The 26,021-nt window shown below is 39.9% G+C and overlaps 1 protein-coding gene across 1 annotated transcript in view; it reads right to left on the bottom strand.

Moving 5' to 3' along the window:
• Window positions 1-7,130: 7,130 nt before the first annotated feature.
• KCTD16 (potassium channel tetramerization domain containing 16) overlaps window positions 7,131-26,021 on the bottom strand; it is a 273,203-nt gene continuing 254,312 nt past the window's right edge. The window contains exon 3 of the mRNA XM_068534525.1: window positions 7,131-9,483. Coding sequence (XP_068390626.1) covers window positions 9,029-9,483 — 455 coding nt within the window. The 3' untranslated portion in view covers window positions 7,131-9,028. The remainder of the gene's footprint in view (window positions 9,484-26,021) is intronic.

Below are 26,021 nucleotides of genomic sequence, written 5' to 3'. Positions count from 1 at the left end.
GCATCCATAGATGTTAAACCTAGGTATTCTAACCATATTCTCTGTACCATAGATATATACATATACTCATAGTGGAAGAGACTTTTGGAAATTAGAACTATTTTAGACTATCTAGGAAATCAAAAATAAATTATAATAAGTCCCTCAAACCCAAAATTCCAAACAGTTTCAAACTAAGATTTGTTTATGTGTGTATACAAATGTATAGATATAGATATATATATATTTAGATAGATGTACACTCATATATACATATATACACAAAATTTATACATAAACACACATACACAACACACAAGTATACACACACGCCTCACACACACACTCACATATTTCAGTGCAGTTTCTTTTCTCTAGATACCTCTCTTTTTTCCAACTTAGAATAGTAATGATGAGATGTTAGGGGCAGTCAATCATATTTGGATTTCTGACCTGTCATGAACAAAAACTGAAATTGTTTAAAAAGCCAAAAAGTAAAAATGGCAGATACGTGCATGTACATGCACACACACACATATACAGACACATTTTACTTTTCGTGAAATTTGCCCCGGTCACCTGTGAACAGCACAGCCAGTAGCTGCGGGCACCATCCTCCTGACATGGAAGCTATCTTACCACTGTGGGTTTCACAGGGCTCAGTACTCACTAGATACCTGTTCTACAACAAAGCCCCCTGATAGGGCTTTTACCATTAAGTACAGTCTGTGGTACCCCCCAAATCTTTTTTTCCTTGATCTCCTAGGGATATGCATGTCCAATGGAACTTGCAACTCAAAATAGCTAACAACTTGCAGGAAGGATGTCAGGCTGGAATCATCCTGGCTACCTTTTGCTTAGAGCAGAAGAAACGATAAAAAGGTGAAATCCAGAAAACAGAGAAGAAGAGCTTATGTCATGAGGTGGTGAAGTTGTCAGCCTTGGGAGTCTAATAAACCCAGATGAAAATCTGTCTCTGCCGTTGTCAAGCTAGGTGCTGCTTTACCTTTCTGAGTCTCACTGACCTCATCTATGAAAAAGAGGAGAGTAACAAGATCTACCTCATTGCGTTATTCTAGGATTAAATAAGGCATAGAAAACACCTAGTAGAGTTTCTAGCGCCTAACAACAAGTTCGTAGTCTACATTATTTATAACTTAATATTTAAACCATAAATCTAGAATGTTGATCAGAGCTACATACAAAAATAATGTTAGCCTAGGATGCGAACTTGATCTGAATTCAAGTTCTGTATCCCAAGTTCGATTCCCTAGTAGATTATAATGCTCATCATGGTGACCTGTACACGGTATGGACTAAACAAATACCTGCTGAGTGAATGCATGAACAAATGAAAAAATGAATGTCTGACTTCAACTCTCTGGGTCTTCAGTTTCCCTTGTACGAAATGGAGGTAGAATGACTGGACCGTTATTCTATCACTGTGATGTTGGTGTGATAACTTAAAAGAAAAATGCCAAATTATTTAAGATACAAACCTGTTTTGTGTTCTAATGAGGTCAGTACATGCAAATGAAATAATGAGGCTCAGTAGCCAGGGCCTTGCTTAGACTTGTCATATCTCTGAAAACATGGGCATGGGGGTCATCTGTGTGAGTCTGAGGATATTTTCCAAGATCTAAATATCATCTTTAGTGAGGCTATTCGACCCAAAGAAACAAAGCACACAACGACCAGTTAAAGATGATGGAATTGTTGGCCTGTTCTAAGCACTCTTGCCCCCGCTTTCCTGTTTCCTTTCGGAGAGCACCTTGCTCTCTACTGTTGATCAGCTTGAAAAGCATCCTTAATAGGGTCACACGAACTCAGAATGCTCCCAAAGTGCTTCACAACATACGCATTTAGCTGTTTTAAGGTTGATAACTTCACCGAAGTATCATTTTTCTGAGGCAGAAAAAGATTTAAGTAGAAGACAGAGTTAGACCACAGGCCTGCTTCATCACTACTGGAACCCTGGAAAAAATGACATATTTCTCTCTAAATCTCAGCATTCACATCTGTATAAAGGGGTAATAAATAAACCCTACACAGATTTCAGGTGGTACAAATTATTATCATTCATTTCATCCTATCCCTTGGCCCAGAAGTCTTTCTCTACATGGTTAAGAAGGCCTTGGAAAATTTGAGCCAACCCTTAACTCAGGGTTTCTCAACCTCAGCACTACTGACATTTGGGGTTGGATAACTCTTTGTTGTGAGGGTTGTCTTGTACATTGTGGGATGTTTAGCAGCATTCCTGGTTTTTACTCACCGGATGCCAGTAGCGCCTCTCAAGTCACAACAATCAAAAATATCCCCAGGCATTGCCAAAAGTCCCCTGGGGTGCAAAATCACGCCTGGATGAGAGTCACTGCCTTAAATGCACATAAGCCACACAAATCAGAGCCTTTCCTGAAAGCGTTTCTGTCTCTCACATGTAAGAAAAACCACTGACCATTGGCTGTAGTCGAGAAAAACTGCTAGTGATCAATGTGAATTCTATGCATATTTTAGCTTTCAAGCCTTCCTTTTTCTTTCCTTTTTTTTTTCTTTTCTTTGAGTATGATGTCACTAGTGACTATATAAATGAAAACGAGTTTGATTTTCATCCAGAAATCTGTAACGTTTGAATTTTGTATCAGGAGACCAGCATTACTCCACCTTCTCAAGTATTGACAAACTACTGGTGCTGAATTAAAAGCTGTTAAACTTTGTGACCAAAGACTTTTTCCCTGAACTTGGATAGCATTACCATGGCCACTAGCCACCGACCCAACATTGACCTAAAAATTGCACATGTATGTGTACGCACAGACACGTACCCACACAGACACAATTATAAAGCAGTTCTCCTCCACTACTTAGTTGCGCATCAATCCTCTTCCATTTGTGGTGGATGGAGCCAACATCAGCAATAAGAGAGTCTGCAGTTATGCTGATTTTTATTGTGCAAGTGCAGGTAAATTAGCTAAAGGTCAATTCTAAGAATAAACTGACAAGATGGAAGAGGTCGCTGGAGAGAGGAGACTTACTTAATCCTCCATGTAAGGTTGGCATGTAAGTGCTTTTAGAAGGCTGATTAACAGGAAAATCACCTCCTCCCTCCCCCAGGACAAACCCCTTGATAGTCACTGGACTGGGACACATTTTTCTTCAGGCTTTTCAAAGTAAATTCCCTAGATAAAGCAAGATGACAGTCTAGGAAGTAAAAATTCTTTATCGAATAAACAACACAATTTGTTCACAAACAAGAAGAACATTTTTTTTTAAAGGTTAGGAAGCTGGGGAATAAAGAGAAGTAAACTTCCCTTGGGAAGTAAAGGAGGGAAAATAAACTGAATCAAATTTAAGATTTTAAAAAAGTTCTTGGCCAAATAATCTTAATTAGTGGCAAAAAGTGCATTCGTTTCATTCACTTTCCTTTGATAGTAGTTTTTACTTAAATATTAACTAATATCATGACAAGCATGAATTTAAGCCATCTATTCTCTATTTCCTGTTGCATGTGGGAATCTGGTACCTCTCCAGTTACTGTGTTACATGGATAGGACCAACTGGGTCATTGAAACCTCCAAAATTTTTTTTCTTTCTGAATAATCATAGTACGGCCATCTCTCCTGGTCAGAGTGACTGGAAAATTAGAGAATTTCATGTCATTACAAATGGAATTTTGAATCCACTCCTTATTTCTTTTTTAAAAATTTATTCTCCCCCATGGGTTTTGCTTGAAGGTTTTAGTTAATGTTGGGGTTCAGGGTCTTCAACTCTGAGAACTTCCTAGTCCTGCTTGAATCAAACTGGACAAACTTAGCAGTACAATGACTCAGGATTTCATCCGTGAAGTAGAGCTAAATTCACTAAACATTCCATATTCATTTTGGTGGCTTGTATGTGCAGTTATTGGAACCTCCTTTGGGGCCACACACATCATTAAATTATGGATCACTCTACGGTTCCTCTGACTCAAACTGTAAAAGGGCTTAGAAATGAACAACTTTCTTTGGAAAAGGTCATTATTTTTGTTCCTTGTTGGGTATCATTAGGACACATCTCACTCAGAGATGTGCTCCCATCTACCCAGTCATAAAACTATATTGATGTAGGTTTTCAGTTTGGAAACCAAAAAAAAAAAAGGCACAAACATCAAACATACACAAAATGAAGAAAAGGTTATGATTGACAGGCAGATGAAAGGGCAAACAAATTATGGAAATCTGCTCTGCCCTAGTCCTAGAATGTTCTTCTTTGGGTCTTTTTTCTTAAGATAATGAATTATGCATGCTTTGACTCATTTGTAGGGGAAAGAAAGTGAGAGGAAGTGCCACTAGGAAGTGAGAGAAATGTTGACCTCTGCATAGTCCCTAAATAGCAGAGCTTCTCAAAGGAAGGCCCACAGACCATCTCATCAAAACCATTAAGGATGATAGCCCAAAACGCAGATTCCTTGGCCCTGCTTGAAGTTTCTGAATCAGACTTTCCGGGGTTAGGATCAAGGAATCTGCGTTTTTACGCAAGTGCTGCAAATGATTTTATGCATGCTGAGCACTGGAAACACCGCCAAAACTTTTGCAGTGGAGGCCACTGGGGGAAGAATCTCCATCCCAATGTAAATGGCAAGATGAGAAAAACAGACATTGCAAACAAATAAGCGTTGTGCTTGCACCACAAAGCTGTGATTATTAAAGTTTAACAAACCCTCTTTTCTTTCAGCAGGGGTGGAGAGCAATAACCATTTCTTCTAAAATCAGAATGATGAAGGCAATATAAATCAAACCCATTTCAGCAGGTTTCATTTGGTCTAATTTCTCCGCAGATATTAATCATTGTACAGTCCCGTTCAAACGACATCTAACTCCATATTACCTCAGAATACAGAACGCTCACTCTGATTCTTTCTCTCGTGTGTTGTTTTGACAATATAAAAGAAAATGAATAAATTGGAACAGTGGGCCATCAAGATTGCAAGATGCCAACGATACCAAGACATTAAGAGAGAAACGGCCCATGCTAAACGTATAACCCAGCATGCAAATTGGCAAAAACATTTATCCGCCACAGAGTCATCAGGGAAAAAATAACTCCCATCATTTTTCCTTTGAAAATTGCTATGTCACGTGAAGGTGACAAACGATTCTCCCTAAAAGCTCATAGAGTCTTAAATCTAGGAAATATCATCCAGAAGACCAAGACTAGTCAAGTTGCACGTTATGATAGCTAGTGGCAGAAAATACCAGCACTTAAGTGTTCTGGATTGAGACACTATAAATACAAAGTTGGAAATTTGAAACTGTAACAGAGAAAAACATAGGAGAATCAGAGTTTGTTTCCCATTTTGGGAGTTGGAGTCAAGTAATTTTGCAAAACACCATATATGCCTTTTCTTTGTCTCACTGGAGCATGTTTTGCTTGGCACAGACAAAGGATAATCAGAAAGGAATCTCAATCTAAAGGAATCAGAAAGGATAATCAGAGAAGCAAAAGTAATCCAGAAGCACAAGCAGTGGGAACTAAGAGGACCCAAAATGAACAATACACATCTGGTCTGTGCCTATGGATAAAGGTGCCCCTGAATCAAACAAGGCCAATGCAAAAGTGAAAAATTCCTTGTTAGCTCCCCTTTAATAGATGTAACCCCTGCAAATGAATCGGCTGGGGGTAGACATAGCTATGGAGGAATAAAGAACAGAGGGAACACTTACGGTTTGTGAATTGTTCCCCTTTTATTATAATTCATCATGCATGTATTTCCAGGAAGATAACACTGTGCCTACAATTACAAAGGATAACATCACTGCAACTTTTGGAAACCACTTCACTTTGTTGTTTTATGGCCATATCTCAGGGCAATTTTTTTCTTAGCAGGGGGAGGGAGAGCATACCACCACAATGATGCAACAGTTTTATTTTCCTGTCTTCCCCCTTTCCTGCTAAACACAGATCACTCCCTTTTTGACAGTGGGTGGGGGGACTTTATAAATATAGTTCTGCCTTCAGAAGACCCATGTACCTCCCCAAGCTCAATGGATTTTAGCATGACCTCCCCAAGCTCAATGGATTTTAGCATTGCAGAATTTTCTAGGAGAATGACCTAGAGAATGACCTCCCCAAGCTCAATGGATTTTAGCATTGCAGAATTTTCTAGGAGGCTACCTGAGTAGGGGCTCTGCACATATGATTCGTTATTCATTTGACTTATTTGATGCTACTAGTCTCTTCATATCAGCCCTTGTCATAACCAATAGTCAAGAAGCGAACCATATATATTGTTTTGGCCAGAAATGAACTAAAAGTTCTTCAAACTATTTTTAAGTTCAGGAAAATGGGCCTGATTCATGGTGCAGGGCCACTACAGCATTTCATCTTCTAACTCACTTACCCAGAACTCATCTCCAATGTTGCAGGCCACACAGACCTCACTTGAACTCCACCTGAACTAGGACTGAAGATGTCCATGGACTCGGTGCCTCTGCAGAGCCTTTTACTGATCAGGTCTACCGTCATCTCCACACCAACAGCCACACAAATGAACACCATGCTGCTGTTTCAGCTACTTGGACTATTTGGTGTGAGTGTCAGTCTAGAGCTGACTCAGATTTAAAAGGTTACTGTTGTTTGAAACAGACTTGCCGCCACTGGTTTTGTTCTCTGGGGGTATAAAGACAGCCTAAACGGAAACAAATTCATGACAGGTCAAAGAACAGAGAAATAATGCCATGAACATTTTCTTTTGCAGTGTTTAATTTCCTATTTAAAGTACGTAGTAGGAGTAGTGTGTTGACTGCCATCTTACTAGTTCTCTAATTCTTACTAGTGTGTTTCTATCTTGAAGGCATGACAATCAGGTCTGAAATTCAAGAAAGTTGGGACTTTGGCCATTTCAGTTAGACCCCCAACTCTTTGACAGAACTTCCAGTAGGACCATAAGAATCATTTGACCAAAGTGAGTTTGGGGATATTTTCACCAAATTCAACTACTTGGCCCATTAAGTTCTATGATCCTTTGCAGAATCTTCTATTATTAATATGACATCTTGATGTGGTATAAAGAAACCTTGAAAAGAATGAAGACATACTGGTAGGCTGTACAAAGCTATGTTGTAGTTAAGATTAAATGTCTGCTAATATACTACTGCAAAAAAGAACACCACTTAAATTCATAATTATAATTCTCTTGACAACTCAGCTCCCCAAATGATCTTTCTTTTCCACTTCAGCAAAACTGTAAAGTCCATTCGAACCATGAGGACAAGAAAACACTGGCTGAGTCTGTTGCCCAGGTGTAAGAATTAATAAAAATTCAGAAAGATATCCATATACTAATGGGCAATAATAACAGGAATCAAGACAGACCTCTTACATGATAAATGTACATCAGTGAAAGACTTCAAAAAGAAGCAATTGGTCATTATGTTTCCCTCCTACAAACATCATCCAGTTGCCTTTATTACCTGTGATACATATACACATACACACACACACACAGTAAAAAAAAAATTAGTAGTGCTTGGCACACAAAAATGATGGACAAATTGTATTTTCAGTTCCCACTGAAATGCATCAGGAATGCTCAAAGTAAAAACTTGCCCTTCAATCTTCACTTACCACAAGTCTATGAAAAAACTATTGGTACGTTAACAGAATACAGAGTCACATGGATGGATGGCTGTTAACAGTTATCTTTTTGGCTGTGTCTATATAGGTGAAGGATATAATCAAGAAAGACAGTTTAGAAAGCCAAAGTCTTAATTTCAGAGCTTCAGTTATCTAGTTGGGTTGTTCACAGACATCACAGAAACGACAGCCAAATCCTAGTATGGACACAGCCAAATCCCAGATCCCAAAGGCAAACAAAACGGGCTATAAGGAAGTAACAGTGAAGCACTGCAATTTGAACAAGTTATGAGACATTACTAGGAGGGGTGTGGAATACAATTTCCTCTTAAAACAAAAGGCTGGACCCTCATCCAAGCGCTGTGTGTTTTTCTTACTTCCACAGCTACACGGGAATGCAGAGAACTTAATGTGGATTACGTGAAAAGGCCACGCCATGAAAACATGGGCAGTAAGGACTCTGAAAACGCTGCGAGAAGGAAGGTAATTCAGCTCAGGGTAGAGAAGGCTGAACATGGGGTCGTTTTGCAGTCATTTTTGTGGATGAGGGATGTTTTGTTTTTTTAAAAAAAACACAAAGAATATGTGACTAGCTCTTCTCACCTTCTCCTAGTGCAGAGAAAGAGCAACGCGGTAAAATGGAGCCTGAGGGTGTTAATTTTGAAATAAGGAAGGTAATTTGTTGATGATGAAGGTTCACTGATGTTAGGAAGTGTTGCCAAGAGAGGTTGGGAAATCTTCCCAGAAGGGTTTTAAGATAAGAGCAGAGGCTCCTGTGTCTGAAGGGCTCTAAGAGGGTGCTGCTGGGAGCAAAAGCACACCTCTTAGGATGCCCAGGCCCTGGGCTCATGTGCACTGTGTGTATATACACACTTTGTTGGGCTTGTGTTGCACAAATACTCATGCAGACGGAGTCAATATAAACTGGCACATAATCGATTTGAGTGGAAAGTCATATAAATCTGCCATTCCCCCCTTACCCCATAAACAAAAGGGGAAAGGAAAATTTAAAAATCCAGACCTATGGCAGTGGGTCAGATCTCTACCATATTCTCATTCGAAGGAGGGAGGTAGAAGAGGAGAGCAAAACCCAGTTTGGGATAAATGATTCCCAAGGCCTCTCAGCTATACTTATGTAGCTGGCTCTCATTATAGATAAGATACTCAGCACACGGGACCAAGTTAACAAACAAATAAAGAACAAAAAGAAGAGAGAGAGATTTCCTTATACTTCCACATCTGGAAAGAAATCTACCCTGTGGATTGACATGTTAAGGTGAACTAGGTAAATAGGCAGTAGTATATCAATGGGCTACTGTATTCTAACAAACGTGTATTGTTAGTTATTGTTTTTCTTTTCAAATATGAATTTCCTTTAGGAGGTTTACTTCAAAATGGTGACACGATCTGTTTCTTCTCCCACCTCCCCCACCCTCCACTATAGATGATACTTCCGTAAAAGTTCAGATTGCCATGGATGTTTCCGCTCAGGGAACCTCTCCGGAATTTTGATCTTTAGGAAATCCTGGATGCATTTCTCCAGCTCTTCCTCAATTGAGAGCTTTTCCTTAACAGGTTTTTTTTTGCTGCTCATGTTCGACTCCCTGGAGCCCGAAGTCAGAGTCCGGAGCAGATCACTTTTCCGTCGCATCTCTGACTGCTGGATCAGTTGGACGGGGCCCTTCTTGATGGGACGGTCCAGAGTCTGGATGTTGGTCTGGCGTGTCACGGGCCCGCAGATGACTGTCTCCTGGGGAGAGCTGGCCTCAGACTGGCTGTCGCAGCTGGAGGTGGAGAGGTCATTGCAAGAGGTGCCACTCTCTCCTTCTTTGTCACCCTTGCCATTCTTGCAGCAGCAATCACAGTGCGAGGATGACCACCTCGATGGCTCACCTGCAAGGAAGCACAGGACCCAAGGGATGAATGCCAGGCAGCTCAGTGTGGAGTAACAACACAGCACGTGAACACACACACACACGAGCATCCACAACCATGTCTTCAGAAGAAATGGGGTGGCACACGGAATGGGCTGCAACAGGAGTACCCAGCAGCCAAGTTCATCGAGCGAAGCAAGTTAATGATGGCGTGCTGCATGACAAGAAATATAATATAATGCTTCAGCCCACGGGCATTGGAGTCAGAGAGTTACTCAGCTATACCATCACTAACCTTGCTACGTTGGCATATCCCTTAAATTCTCAAAGCTTCAGTTTCCTTACCTGTGAGATGAGGATAATAATTTCCCCACTTCCAAGAGTTGTAGGGTGGATTTAGACAAGGCAAGTGAAATTCTTAATGCAATGTGTGGCATGCAGTAAGCGCTCAATAAATGCTAGCGGATTTTACTGTGGCTGATGTTAAACCCTAATCCAATGCCCCATGTTATTGCGGTCAGGTAAATAGGGGGAGTCTAGAAGAGTGGAATGACAGCTACCAGTCAGGGAGGGCTTACTTTGTGCTGGCCCCCATGTAAGCTCTGTGCACGCATCAATTCACCAGGTCCTCGTGATAATTTGAAGAAATCAGTAGCTCCACTCTCCGTTTCCATACAAGGAAACTAAGACCCTGGGAATTTTAGTTTGCACTATCTGTAAATGACAGGGCTGGGATTTGAATACAGGTCTCCCAAATACTATAACCAAGGCTGTCTGTAAAATTCCTGCTTCTCTTTCAAAACAATTTTCAAGGTTTCATTCCTCTCTGAAGTCCTTGTTTACCTATCCTCAGAAGTAGTTGTTAAATTTTTCCTCTGAGTTATGGCCTACTTTTGTAAATGCATCTATTATTGCACATATCCTATTTTGTTATAGTTCTTTTCTACCTTAGGCATCTCAGCTACTATACCATAAGCACCCTGAGGTGGACATGATGAAATATTCCTTGTTGTCATCCCAGAAAATAGCTCAAGTCACAGTGTAGAAATTCATTAAACTATCCTAATAATAACGTTTAAATACCTGGATCCAGCCATACCTGAAGCCAGACCTGTCAATGAGCTTTCACTTATATGATCCACTACAATATATTTAAGCCAGTGTGAATTCCTCTCTCCCTATTTCCCTAAGTCTTGATTCATAGCATTGCGTTGAGCTATTTGGAGGCAGAGCCATTTTTCAGATACTCAGTTGGTGGCTCCCTAAACCAGGAAATCCACAATTATGGCACAAAACAATTTCCTAAACATAAGTCACTGCTCCCAGCCTTCCACCCTCTGAACAGCCACAGTCTTCTTGGAGTCATGAACTTAATATTGTTTACTGATCATATATTATACACTGGGTACTTCATATAGTTCATTGCACTTAAGCCATAAAAAAAAGGGAAATCAATCCCCTTTATGATGCTAATATTGAGGACAAGGATAATGTGGTATGTTTATACGTTTTAAAGGAGACCTAGTTTTGATTTGCACTGTATCTTATACTCATAAATAATAAGTCACATGATAATAAGATCTCACTTTATTGTCATTTCTAATGTGGTCAAAGTAGAGGAACCCTAGAATGGAAACTATTAGGAAAGTTATATCCTGCCGTCTTTTACAATGCCTGTCCTCTACATAGCTAAATGATTTAAATATTTATAGCAATTTATACATTTTTCCCCAGAGATAGTTAAAAAAAAAAAAAAAGTCCCTGTAAATCACAATGCCAAAAGTCTCTCTCATGTATACCTGCTCTTTTGAACCACTTTTTAAAATGCGAGTGAGTATTCATGTATTTATATACCCATTAAATGAAATGCAACAATCCCATTAGCTAAAAGGAATCAGCACAGCAGTAATGTCCTAGTTATCTCAGGCTATTACAAATAAATCTCTTCCGTGCAACAGAGAAACTGTTCAACATATGCCAGCTGGTAACAGAAAATATCAGCAATAGAAAATGGTTTCTGTCTGCCAGCCCAGACTCTTGAGGTGAACGTTTTTTCTCCTTCAGAAGGCAGACTTTGCCTCTGCCTCTCCAAACCTGACCATCCCTATACTAATATGACTCGATGGAAAAATAGCTCCAGCTAATTGGGTCAAGGAAAAGTAATCACCTCAACCCAGAGTTGATCTAGTTTGATCTTTTTTTTTTTTTTTTGAGAAAAGTTCAGAAATTGAACTTAGCCTTAAAAAAAAGAAAGAAGAGGAATAGGAGAAAGACAGAAAGGAGAAGAAGAAGGAGATGTGCTGGATTATTCCTATTACCTTAAAACAAGATGACAAAATATTTTGGCCATAAAACCTGCTGTACCGGTCGAAATACAAACCTGTGTTTCTCTGCCCAACAGTTACCTTTCCCTGAAAGTCATTCCATTCAGTGGACTTGGAGGGAAACCTGAGGCTTTTCTAAAAGGCATTTTAACAACGCAAACACCATCATGTGAGGGAGTCCTGTGTATTCATGTGGAAAACTGCACGCAGCCCTCCAAGACCTGTCCAAGCCAAGAACCTGGCACAGATGCATTATTTCCTCCCTGGACTGCCAGGATGATCACGGATTTAAATGTCAGCTGGGATCCACCAGCTTCCAGGCAAACAGAAGTATTACTTTCCACTTATTCTAGGCGCTATCACTATTAAAGGGAAATTAAACAAATTAATTTTAGTGGAGCTTGTTATACTACCACGTTTCAATATTTTAGGAGCACATCTGAACGTTTTACTATTTTGGAAAGATAATTCATAAGATGGCTTCTGAAGTCTACATATTAGGTTGAAATCAGGGAAGAATATGGGATTAACACCGTCTAGCTGGAGGTGCTTCGTGAAGAGTCATTATGAAATTGAAAAATAATCAAACGTGAGAAGAGAACCACGCCGTTTCTTTTTGGGAAGCACCGTCTGTCTGATCACCCCCTTCCCAAGAATTTAACCACAGCAGACGGAGGTTATAAACCAGAACACAGAAAACCCTTTCGCCCTTGCAGTCCCACTGACATGTACTCACCTGTTCTGGAGAGTGTAAATGCATCTATGAAAGGTATGTTCTGTAACTCTAGGTATTCTAGAATCCCCCCAATTACAGCAAAATATGATCTCCTAAATACCTTGGTACTTCAGATTGCAACACACTTTTGCTCTCAATTTGCTGAGGTTTCAATGCTGGCTGGAATAAATCTCTCCATTTGAGGAGAAAATAGGTTACAATTGATTAGTCAGATATAGGGAGAAAGCCATTTCATTCCCAGAAAAGTCTGATTTATTGATATTAAAAAAAGCAAAACCTCTACTGCCTTTCGAGGGGTGTATTAACTAGTTGCTGGTCAAAGAGCCTAATAGCTCTTCCTTATTTTTAAATAAACCACTGCTGAATTTGTTGGATTTCATTTTTGCTGCCTGGCACATAATAGAGGTTTGATAAATGTCTGACGATTAAATGAATGAGCCAGACACATGTGTTGAATTATATCAAGTTGATAATGTAGCAGACAGATGGCAGGCTCCAGAGTCAGGCCCTGAAACATGTCAGCTTGGATCAATTACTTTACCTCTCTGAGCCTCAGTTTCCTCATCTGAAAAATAAGGCTAGTTACAGTATCTTCCTCATAAGGGTTTTAGGAAAATTAAATGAGATAGTTAACGAAGGTAAAGATGTTTCATGGTTTGTGGCAACCAATACGCATTTCAATCAGTGTACACATTCCACATTTGTTTTACCAGAAGCCAGACACTGATCTACATAGACAAAAAAGATCAGGAGCTTGTTAGATATGATGATTATGTTCCCACTAACATGCTATAAAACCAATTCTTAGGTCTGGCTGGATCATCATGTTGGGAAGAACACTGATGCTATAATTGGACTCGTCAGGAAAATGCACACTGAGCATTTCATAACGTCTGACTCTATTTGGGAGTGGAGAGGAACATAGTATATGAGCAGGGGATCATTTTGGAAGGAAGCTTCCTTCAAAGTGCAGTGCTTAGAATTTCACAAATGGATGAGTCTTCCAGGATAAACATTTACTTTAGGACGCATCAAATAAATTTAAACCCAGAGCCCAGGGAAACTTGTAGTTTGGATTAAATGGTGAGGGGCAGGAAACTCAATAGCCTCAAGTCCTTAAACACTCAATCTTCCAACATTTTACAACTTGGAAAAATTGAGGACCAGTCAAGAAAATTACATGATTAGACTCAGTCCCTTTCCACTGTAGCCCTAAGTCCTTACTGACAAAGAAGGAATAAAAGAGGAAAGACAACAGAATCTTTCTCCCCTATGAAAAATTCAAACCGAACTGAATGAGGCACGACTTAGCAAACTCACTAAGTGCTTATGCATTTTTAAAAGAGGTAGCTCTGCAATCTACTCACACTTCAAATTCTCCACCTGCTAATGGTTGTGAACACAATGCACATCATTTACAGCAACAGCTGGGAAAACTGCTTTCCCCTGTCTTCTCTGTCAATGATGTAGGAACCTGCCAGTCTGGGAGCTAGGTGGTCAGATTTAATTTATCAAGGCTGCTGAAACACTTTCTCGGTATCCCAGTTGAAAAGTCAATAATGCCCAAATTGATGTTTTTATAATTCTGCTAACCTTGGAAAAGATATTGCATAGTGGAGGTTGGGAATAGGCAGACTGTGCAAGCATCTGCGAAAAATACATCTTCCAGCTTGACAATCATCATTTCTTGCTTGTGGTTGACCTTTTCCACTCATGGACATTTGGCCTTGAAGGGACCCAGCTGGGGATCCTCATTAAGACATGGCAAGTTTGGGCAAGAGCAGACAGTTAAACCACCCATGCATCTGCCAGGGCCAGTCAGGAAAACAGACGTTCCACCTGCTATCTGAACAGGGAGAATTTAATATAAGGAATTGGTTAAACAGATGTTGGAGGAGTCAAAGACAGTGACTGCAAGAGGCAGACACCACCCTTAGGGCTGGGGAGACAAATAAAAGAGAGGGGGTTACTAGAACCTAGATGCTGGCAAAAGGCATCCTATGGGAGGTGAGACCCAGGCATGTGAGGAGGGCACCATGCCTGCTGGTCCTGGGATCTCTGAAGGAGCCTGGCTCTGGGGATTACAGAAAAAAAACAAAAAAAAAGAGAACCGGAACCAACTGCTTCTGGGGTAAATAAAAGCTGAGTTGATTCTGATGAGCAGGAAGCAAATAAGGAGTCCTTCTTCTCCCCGTTATTACAGTCTTCCTCTAGCGCCCCCTACAGACAGAGTCTAACAGGAAGCCAGCTCGGCCAATGAAAAGGGTGGTTAGCTGAATCTCAGCCTCAGCGTCAGACAGCACAGTAGAGAGGGGTGGGTTTGAAGCCGAGAGACAACAGCTTAATAACAGCACACAGACCCCGCCAGGGATGCAACAGAAAAGAAAGACACAGCTCTCGACCTGATGGACCATGAGTGCAAATGGAGGAGTTAGGGAATGGAAGTAAAAACCATCATCTCGGGCTTCCCTGCTGGCGCAGTGGTTGAGAGTCTGCCTGCCGATGCAGGGGACACGGGTTCGAGCCCTTGTCTGGGAGGATCCCACATGCCGCGGAGCAACTAGGCCCGTGAGCCACAACTACTGAGCCTGCGCGTCTGGAGCCTGTGCTCCGCAACAAGAGAGGCCGCGATAGTGAGAGGCCCGCGCACCGCGATGAAGAGTGGCCCCCCCTGGCCGCAACTGGAGAAAGCCCTTGCACGGAAACAAAGACCCAACACAACCAAAAATAAATAAATAAATAAATAAATTTATTAAAAAAAAAAAAAAAACCAAAAAAACCATCATCTCAGTTCAGTTGCTGCCCAGCTGCCCTTTCTTATACCGTATTAAGTGTTTTGCATCTGATCATCCCTCTACCAGCAACTTATTCTTCTGATTTTCACCTATTTAGCACTTTTTTGCCCATCCCTTTCCTCAGAGCGCCTTACCTATTCATCCCCCAACCCAATTTAAGCCAGTCCTAACTTCCAACCTGTTTCTATCACACCACCACAATGTGTAACTGTGGATGTGTTTCTAGGTTGGTTTAATGTCCGTTTTCCTGTGTTAAAGCCTGGGTTTGTTCTCTTCTGAATTCTAATGCACACTCCAGGGCACATAAACACCAGGCTATCAGGGCAGCAGGAAATATCTGCATGAAAATGAACGGGAGAGGAAATGGATGATGTGTACAGAAAGTAATTTTTGGTTTAGAGTGTTTGTGAGAGGCAGTAAACCTTCCTCCAAAAGAAAAAAAAAAAAAAAAAGATAGAAAAAGCTGACCTGCAAAATGGAAAATATTTAGGCATATCACTAGACATTTATATGCATGTGACAAAAACATAAAACATGCTGATCAACAGAGAGAATGGCAAAATCCATCCAGAACTGAATAACTGTATATACAGATTTTCTAATTGATCATCACTCATAATTATTTATTAATATCCAAAAAATCCCTAAAGGCATTACGCAAATTAAGTAAAAATTAACTTTCTTAACCACTCAGCTATGGTCTCTAGTCACATAAGTTTCCACTTTGGCGATGTTCAGACACCCTCCTAGCTCAGGCTTTTCACCTGTGAGGTGTCTCTCTAAATAAAGCAATGCAATGATGTGTATAAGGCTGTAATCCTGAACTTTAACTTTCTGGCCTACTGCCTTGCTCTTTCAAGTGCTCCTTGAGGACACATTTATTTCACATTCTCCAGGGCCTTTTGTCCTTCTCTTGCTTTCCTCCTCTTTATTGTATTTCCTCCTTTTAAGTCTCAGCATTTTTCAGCTAAGATCATACTGAATTACTCCTGTCCCCAAAGTCCTTATTTGCCTATTTCATAGGGAGTTCTGTGCCCCATCTGATCTCTCTTCCCACCCAGTCTTCTTCATCCTGGCCACTCGCTTTTATATTTTTCTTCACCAATTTTCATAAACTTGAAGAAGTCCCCCAGATAATAAGTTCTGCTACAACTCCTCTCAATCAATATCTCAAGAGTATTTTATCTCTTAGAATGAAATGTATATGAAATTATTACAGGGTTTGCATGTCCCCCTTTTCCAGTAAAACCACCCTTCTTTTCCTTTAGGGAACTGCCTCTTTCCTATCACATCCTGAAGGGGCTGTCAACCATGGTGCCGTGTCTGGCCATAAGGGGAGGACACATGGACCAAATGTGAACTTCCCATCTCCCAACTGTAGTGGGTGATTCAGGCACAGTCAAGTGAGCCAAGCTGGGTGAATTGGAGTCCCCACTGTGACTGTTCTGCTCGAACTTATGGGTAGTGTCTGCCTTATGATGTGGGATGTACCAAACTAGGAGGATGTGAGTTCACTGGCTATTTTCCTTACCAGTTTGAGAGAATATTCATGCATGAAGAAGCCAAGCAGGACAGGCAAAGCTGAGAAATAGTCAAGAGACAGAGCCCTACATCTAGTGGTATCACAAGTTGGCCCCGTTCCCAGCCTTATAATTTTACAAGCCAAGAAATTCTCTGTTGGCTTAATCTAGTGAAAGTTAATTTTGTGTTACTTACACTAAAAGTCTTGAACACTATATCAAATTCATATTAACACCTTTAATTTCTGTCTAGTTTACCTCTGTCATCTTCTGAACACTTGCACAATTCTAGCACTAATATTGGCCAGTGCTTTAGGGCACAAGTACTATTAGTTTTCTAAGCTACTTTGTTGGTGACTTGTTTCTTTTCTGGAATCATAGCCTCTTTGCTACACCAGCCCCAACAAATTTGACTAACACTCTCAAGAGACATACTAAGGCAATACTGCCACCTGTTGTACATAGTTATTCCAACAATAGCTGTACCTCCAAAACCAGAAACTTAGCATAATAATAGATATCATTTATTGAGGACTCCTATGTGCCTAGCATTGTGCTTAGCACTTTACATAATCTAATCTTCACAGTAACTCTACTAGGTGGATTGTTACTCTCTTTCCTTTTTATGGAAGACAAAACTGGAGCTCAAAGTGGTTAATTATCTGACCCAAAGTTACAGAGTTTACATGTGGCAGATTAAGCACCCCGATCTTAGACTTCTAGCCCCCAGAACTGTAAGAAATAAATTTCTGGTTTTGATAAGAAAAAAAAAAAGAATTCAAGTCTAGGTCTCTTTTAACGCAAAGCCTCTGCTCTTTTTGGTGGACATATTCTTCAATATCACGAGAATTTTCTACTAGAGATATTTAAAAATACTAATAGGCCAAAAGGGTTAAAGTGTGGACTTTAAGACACGATAGTCCCAGTGATTTCAGCCCTTTGGTAACGTTTCAAAGTAACCAACTGATCGAACAACTTGAAAATCCGGGTTTTCATAGGTTTTTTTTAAATCATTATATTTATATAAGAAATCTCAGCTCCCTTCCCCAAGTTCACTGGAAAGAACTGAAAATGACTAAATGAAGGATGAAGAGCTCTGGTACACTCCTGATGTGTGGGGTATGTCACGCCCCTCCACCAGTCTTCTGTTCTACCCAGGCTGCCCTGGTAGCAATCAACAGTGTTTGAAGTATTCATTTAATTAGCACAGGAAAAAAAGTCCTTTGCCATTTAATTAAGATTTAATATTTGCTAATACTGTTTAATGAATTTTCAACAACCAACCAATATATGATACCTCCTCCAAGTGGGGAAAATCAAAACACAATAATATATGGCTTATTGGTAAATGCAAACATAAATTTCTGTTGATTCTCCTGGTAAAAGAAAAAATAGCCAAATGAACCCAGAGCAGTTAGTTGTCCAAGAGCCAGAGTACCCTGGGAATGTTTTGAGAATCACAGATAAAATAACTTGTCTTAGAACCCTTACAAGTCATAAACTGCTTTGAAGTCGGAGTTAACCAGAAAACTGGTGAGAAAGCCATGAGAAAGCCAATCAGGATGTAGTGCGGAACTCACTGTAGACAGAATCACAGAGTGCGAGACCTGGAAGGGACCTTAGAGGCCACTGAGCACCCCCGTTTTACAATGAGGAGAGAGAAAGAGTCCGAACAATAGTGTCAAAGCCCAGCTCCAGGTCTGGAGCCTGTCTGGGACCTTGCCAGGGACAGAGCTGGGAGGGTGTAGAGCCATGTAGGCAAAATCAGACCCAAGTGGAGAGGTTTTCGTAGCTGAAGAGTCTATCACCTGGGGGAAAAAAGCTCTCAGGAAGAGTCCATTATTGAGTACAGTGAAGATAAACACAGGGCAGAGCAATTTGGAGAAAGCAGATTCCTCTAATATGACCACATGCCTAATGGAGAGAGACAGACAGAAAGTCAGACAGACACTAAGTGATGATAACACTGACCTACGCTTGCACCTACCCTACGCCGTACACAGTGCTGGACACTTTACCTGTATCATCTCATTGAAACCTTCAAAACCAGTGACAAGAGGTAAATAATTACAGTGACGAATTCCCACCTCCTTGGGGGAAAGAGGAGGCGCGTGGGGACCAAACTTCCCCAGGCGCTAGGGAGGCTGACGTTTCATCATAGAGATTCACTCAGAATCAGCATCTAAAAGGCCTGCTTTTAAACTGCGTACACCCTTGATGGAAAGAATGAGTCTGACACCTCCGTGTGAATGAGTTTATCACAATGCCTGGACCTGACAGAGGAAGCCTGGGAACTCACATTAGTAACTCCCGGCAAATGACATTAATGAATTATGAGCTCCGACCACATGTCAGAGGCGGTCTAAGTGCTTTACAAATATTTTTATCTTATTCTAGCAACAGCACGCTAAGGCAGAGTTTCTCAACCTCGGTACTACTGACGTTTGGGCTGAATAATTCTTTGTTGCGGGGCCCGTCCTGTGCATTGTAGGTTGTGAAGCAGCACCCCTGGTTTTTCCCCTCTAGTTGTCAGTAGCACCTGTGCCACTCAGGCACGACAACTACAATCACGTCTAGTTGAGAACCACTGCTCTGTGGTTAATATGATGCCCATTTCATTAATGAGGAAACCGAATTTCATAACTGTTGACTAATTTGCCCGCGAGTCACAAAGCTAACAAAAGATGACACCAAGATTCGATATTTGGTAGATCTGACTCCAAGACTAACTCCTGTTCCATCAGTATATCGTGATGCTTCAGTGAAATGATATCGTTTTGAAAGGAGCTTATTGGGCAGAGACCTAACCATTCCATTCACTGTAAGTTCCAAAAGAAGGCCAGTGAAAGGAAACGAGGGAAATGGAGTTGCCCTTTCACTTTTCATAAAATGAAAAGAGCACCTTATTCTCGCCACGCTGTCTTCAGATGATAACAGAAAGGAAAGATTTACAAAATTTAGCAGCTCCAACTGAACATGGATCTCTGCCAATCGGCCACTGATTAATTACTCTTCTTTTAATTAGGATTTCAAAATGGGACAAAGATGGCTTTAATCTAGGATCTTCCCATATAGCCAGAGCCTATATTCCTATCATGTAATAATAATAGACAACATTAAATTGAGTGTTTACTACATGCCAGGTGCTGTTCTGCACTTTCCCTGCAGAATCTCACTTGAGATCTACAACATCCCTATGAAGTAAGCTCTACTGTCATCCACATTTTACAGAAGAGTGAACTGAGGCACACAGAGGTTAAGCAACTAAAAAGCTTTAAGAGACGAGCTGTGATACAGACTCAGGCAGTCTGATCCCACAATTTCCATAATGAGGCAGGTAGTAAAGCCTAGTGGTTCAGAAACTGGGCTTTGGCGTCAAAGAAACAGGAATAGGCCACAACTCTGCTGGTGACTAGCAGTTCTTGTCATCTGAAAATGTTGGAATTAACAGTACTGCTCCAGTAGGAGGGTGAGAATTTGTCTCTGGCACGATCACAGTGTCTAGAATATATTCAATACCCACTGAATAATTTTTTTAAAAAGATAATTACTTTGATACCCAAATTGACAATGTTCATATCAATCACAGTTGTAAAATATTTAAAGGGTAGTTTCAATAAAGATACTTTATAGGTTATCTCCTGTTTTTCTGCTTTTCTTTCAAAAGACAGTCTACCCATAGCCCATCTTCATATTACCTAACCAACATCTCTACTTTCTGCTCTCATGGGCTATTTACCAAATAATTGATTCCATTTGCATAATTTATAATATTTAGGAAAGCACTGCTGATGAACAGAATGATTAATAGAGAAGTTTTCCTCCTCTTGGCTCTGGAGCAAAGATTGCCATACATGACCAGCAGTGGCTCTAAGGGAAACAAGAATTCCTGAAAGAGGGGGTAAATTATGTACTGTGATGATAGTTCACTATTACTCCTTTATATATGATTTGCCTTTTTTGTTAAATCATATTAATTACAAACAAATGCACAACTTCATAAGATTGCCCAACTCACCCTTCTTATAGGGAGAAATATCTTTCATTGTGGATCCCACCATTACTTTTATGGTTAATTCACTTAAAACAGATATTCAAGTGGTTTGACAGATGTATCCAACAAGCAATGAATGCAGTGGAGTGCTATCAACATAAATTAGCACTAATGATTTCCAGACCAAAGGGGATGGAAAATACGATCCCTGTGATAACCACGGGGAAGTTAGATTGTGAGATTCTTGAATACTACATTGGTTGGCCCCGGTTATTAAATATATTATTACCTTTGCATTAATAATTAGACCCTTAATAACACACTCGACTGTTAACATTTGGAAAATATTGTAGATAGGAAAGAGCTTTTAAAAAAGATAACCAAAAGAGTGGTATAAGAAAAAGGTCCAATTTCATTCTCCTGCAAGTGGTTATAAAGTTTTCTCAACACCATTTATTGAAGAGACTATCCTTTCCCCATTGTGTGTTTTTTTTTTGGCTCCCTTGTCAAATTAGTTGATCATACATATGAGGGTTCATTTTTGGGCTCTTGATTCTGTTGCATTGGTCTGTGTCTATTTTTATGCAAGTGCCATACTGTCATACTGTTTTGATTACTATCACCTTTTAATATAATTTGAGTTCAGAGACTGTGATGTCTTGATGCCTCCAGCTTTGTTTATTTATTTATTTTTTAAACCAGGATTGCTTTGGTTATTCAGGGTCTTTTGTGGTTCTGTATAAATTTTAGGATTTTTTTTCTATTTCTGTGAAAAATGCTATTGGGATTTTGATAGAGGCTGCATTAAATCAAAATGGATTAAAGTATTAAACATAGGATCTGAAACCATAAATCTCCTAGAAGAAAACACAGGGTAAAAGTTCCTTGACAATTGGTCTTGTCAATGACTTTCTTGGGTGTGTAACCAAAAGCACAAGCAAGAAAAGCAAAAAAGTAAGTGGGACTACATCAAACTAAAAAGACTTTGTACAGCAAAACAACCAACCAACAAAATTAAAAGGCAACCTACAGAATGGGAGAAAATATTTGAAAATCATATATCTGATAAGGGGTTAATATCCAAAAAAATATTTAAAAACTCATATAACTTAACAGGTAAAACAAACAAAAAAAAACAACCAAACATTCTGATTTTAAAATGGGCAGAGGAACTGAATAGACAGTTTTTCCCCAAAGAAGACATACAAATGGCCAACAGATATATGAAAAGGTGCCAGGAAAAGGAAGAGACTAAGGGCAGAAAGGAGTGGGATGAAGATAATTAGTTAAATTTGAGAATTCTTATGGGCCTGTAGAAATTCCAAATTGATAAATCTTGCTCTCTCCCCACATCAACACTATTTCAAATTTCCTTTTACCATGCTTCTCCTCTAATTTTATACAATAATTCTATGTGACATACATGCAACCATATAGTTACATGGGGTGGTATGGTACAAAAGAAAAAAACTGACCTTAGCAAATGAATATAGGCTATCTTCAATTTTTTCATAAAAATAATTTATTTTACTCTTCATGCTAATCTTGTCTTTCATTAAATTGTAAGTTCCTGGAAAGTAAGTTTCCATTTGAAAGAGTTCCTGGCTGAAAATTACGCTTGTTCCATTTTGACAAAGATTTGAGAAGAGTCATGACTTAACAGGCAAGAAGAAATGAAAAAACCTAGTATTTGTATAACACTTGATAGATTATAGAACCATTTCCATTTTTTATACCTCATTTGATCCTCACATTTATTCACTCAGCACTCAACTAATATTTGACTGCACTCTTAGGCAATGGGTACACAGCTGGTCACTGGTATTTTACATTCTAGTAAGGAAGATAAACACTAAACAAGTAAAAGATAAGATTTCAGGTAGTGATGAGGGCTTTGAAGAAAATAAAACAGGATAATATGACAGAGTGAGTTGGCTGAGAGAGTTGTAATCAACAGATAGAATGGTCAGATGGCATCTCCAGAGAAGTTGATATTTGAGTGGGAACCTATTGTCCAAAAGAAGCCAGTCTGTGAAGATCATGTAGAAGTCATTATAAGCAAAAGAAACATCATATGCAAAGGTCCTGAGGTAGGAATAAGAAAGAATATGCAAGGAACAGAAAGAAGACATGCATGGCTTGAATATGGTGAGAGAGGAAGAGTTGCAGAGAACGAGGTTGAAGAGAGAGACAGTGGCCAAAATGTAAAGAACTACAAAGGCTACACTCAGGAGTTACGTAGGGCAACGAGAAAGATGGTTTAAACAGAGGAATTACATGATCTAATTTATCTTTGTTACAAGCTTACTCATGCTGCTCTCTAGAGAAGAGATTATAGGTGAGTAAGAATGGAGGTAGGAAAGCCAGTTAGGATGTTATTACAGAGTCCAGACATGACTCATGCGGGTGACTTCTAGGAGCGGAGATGGAGAGCAGGGACTCTATGAGATGGATGTCCTTATTCCTGACTTCTAGGAGCGGAGATGGAGAGCAGGGACTCTATGAGATGGATGTCCTTATTCCTGTCTTACAGATGAGGAAAATGAGGCTCAGAAAGCAAAGGATTTGTCTAGGCTGGGTATTAGAGTGGAGAATTTTTCTGTTTATAAGTCCTGTTCTTCCCCCATTATGCCATGGTTGTATCAATGGTTAAGGCATCCCAATATATAGATTATTCAAATCTTCAACAATCAATCAGTTTTTGATAGATGTCTCCAGCTTTATCCTGTACATCCGAACACTTACTTGGTTAGTCTCTCTGCTGATCTGCACCTGCTGGGGTTGTTTGGTTGACTTCACAAACTGGAAGGCTGGAGTTTAATTTCACCATCAGGAATCATTATATTGTTTGTAAACAATGACAGACTATGATAAATATGCATTTCAGTTAATTACTGCCTTCCCATGTGCCTTCTTCACTTTCTCATTTCCATCATCCTGTCACATCTTAATACCTGATTGTGCATCCTCTACAACAGGGAGAGAGAAAATAGCTGCAAACACATTGAAATGCAAGAAGACAGCCCTGCATCCTGTCAGGTTCTTGGGAACAGAAGCCGAACCTGAAGTTCAAACACTGTTGAAAATTAACAGGTTTTCAGTGTGTTCAGCTTTATAGCATCCCTTTGGTTTGTACATTAGGTTTTTATTCAAGGGCAGTTTCTAACAGATTTCTATGACAGCCCCACCCCTGAAGCTGAATTAAACAGTAAACCAAGTTCCATTAGGATCTGAGACATTCGGCTTTTTTTTATTCTCTCTTTCTCTCTTTCTTTCTTTCTTTCTTTTTTGACAGCAGGACCAAGGACTAGTTAGTAAACATTCTAGGATGGGGTTTCTTTAGCTACAGAACAGCAGCCTCTGCAGCAGAATTCTTGGAACAGAGAAAGAAATCTCCATATGGTTTATTTAATACCAACAATTCACATATGGTACAGTACAGGTGTTATATAAATCAAGGAGCAGTACATGAGAAGGGCAGTTTCACACGGTGGTGATGAGCTTGGGCTGTGACATCAACAAATCTCAGTGTCATTGCACTTCTACGTATTGCTTGTGTGACTTAAGCAAGTTGCTGAACCTTATTTTGCTCACCTGTAAAATGGGAGCAATAGCAACCCTTGAGCTAAGATGCCTTGGTTGCATGGGCAGGCGGTGTGCTGCACCAGTCATGGTACGAGACCCATGCCGCAGCCCTGATATGATTCCAACAAGTTATAAGGTCTTGGCCAAATTATTAAAATCCCTATATTTCTCTCATCCCTAATTTTGATAGTATTATTACCCTACTTACAGCTTGCTAGGTTCTCTCTGTCAAATAAGAATATTCATGAAGATATTTTGCAAAATAATAATAATATCATGGCAATTAACTTTGAGGTAGAATTTGTATCTTTGATATTGTTACCATTCTTATTTTCAGCCTTCAGTTTGGTCTCATTGATACTGGATTACTCTCCTTCACAGGACAAAAGGGACTCTTGATCTGGTATTTGATTCTCTCTTTAAAATGGTCTCCTTCCATGCTCTTTACTCATTCCTTAGTGTTTGTGTATGAGGCTTCTTGCCTCATTGACTTTACTCAGATTGTCCCTTCTGCCTCAATATCTTTCCTGTCTCCTCTTCCCTTTGTCTGAGTAACTAATCAAGGAAGAGTCAGCTTAGTTGCACCTTTTCCAGAAAGTCTCCTGATTTACACCAAGCCCAACCCAATGCCCCTAGAGGTCGAGTTATTGACCCCTCGTCTGCCCTTTCACCTGGGGCACCTCTCTCCTGCACTTACAGTGCCGTGTTGTACTCTGTGAGTGGCTCCCACATCAGACTCTGGGTCCCTTACCAGCAGGGACCATGCTTATTCATTTTCTAACCCCATAGAAAAGCAGAGTATTTGGCACATAAGGGCCACTTCACTCCGGTCATTGGAGTGAACAAATAGATTAATCATCTTTTAATCAACTAGGCTATCTGATGACAGATTCATTAAGTACTCATTACATTTAAATGCACATATCCCAGTGATTACTGCCTTTCCATCACAAGTTTGTACTTCATCTGAGCAAGCTTCATTATTTCCTTAACTACCTCACTTGAAGCTTAAACTACTTTCCATCTATGGCTATATGCATACTTTGTTTAGAAAATTTCTGTACTCCTCCTCCTCTCAGATCTTCAAACACCACTTTTGAATAAAAACAGTCTGTATAGCATAAGGTGTAAAAGAATATTGTGGGAAAGACAATTTCTAAGCGTCTATCTTTTCAAATACTCATCTGTACAGTCATTACAAGAGGTTATTTGTTTATTTTTCCATTCACCAGGAAAAAAGAAATGTGGTATAGTATCACAGAAAGTGTTGCCAAAATTAATTCAAAAGCCGAGATCTACCCAACTCTCGATTTATCCATCAAAAATACATTCACTAGTCAAATAAGTCACTGAATCGTGCATTAAGGAAAACGAAGAGTAAACGTGAGACCACTGCAGTGTATCTTCCTCAGCTGAATGAGAAATAGGCAAGAGAAGTTTGATAGTCAAATTGTATTGTAACGTGCCCCTAATGAGTCTAGCCTGGGATACATTGGGCATGTGCGCATATATGCGTGTGTTTGTGTGTGTGAGGGGCGGGGGAAGGGAATGAATGGACAGTAAAAAAGCGATAGAGCAAGTCAGAGAGGAAAAAGAAGTACAC

Source organism: Eschrichtius robustus, chromosome 2, assembly GCF_028021215.1.
Source record: "Eschrichtius robustus isolate mEscRob2 chromosome 2, mEscRob2.pri, whole genome shotgun sequence".
In the NCBI taxonomy this organism is placed as follows: domain Eukaryota; kingdom Metazoa; phylum Chordata; class Mammalia; order Artiodactyla; family Eschrichtiidae; genus Eschrichtius; species Eschrichtius robustus.
Note: the sequence above shows the minus strand (reverse complement) of the source record. Positions and strands in the feature narration are given on the sequence as shown.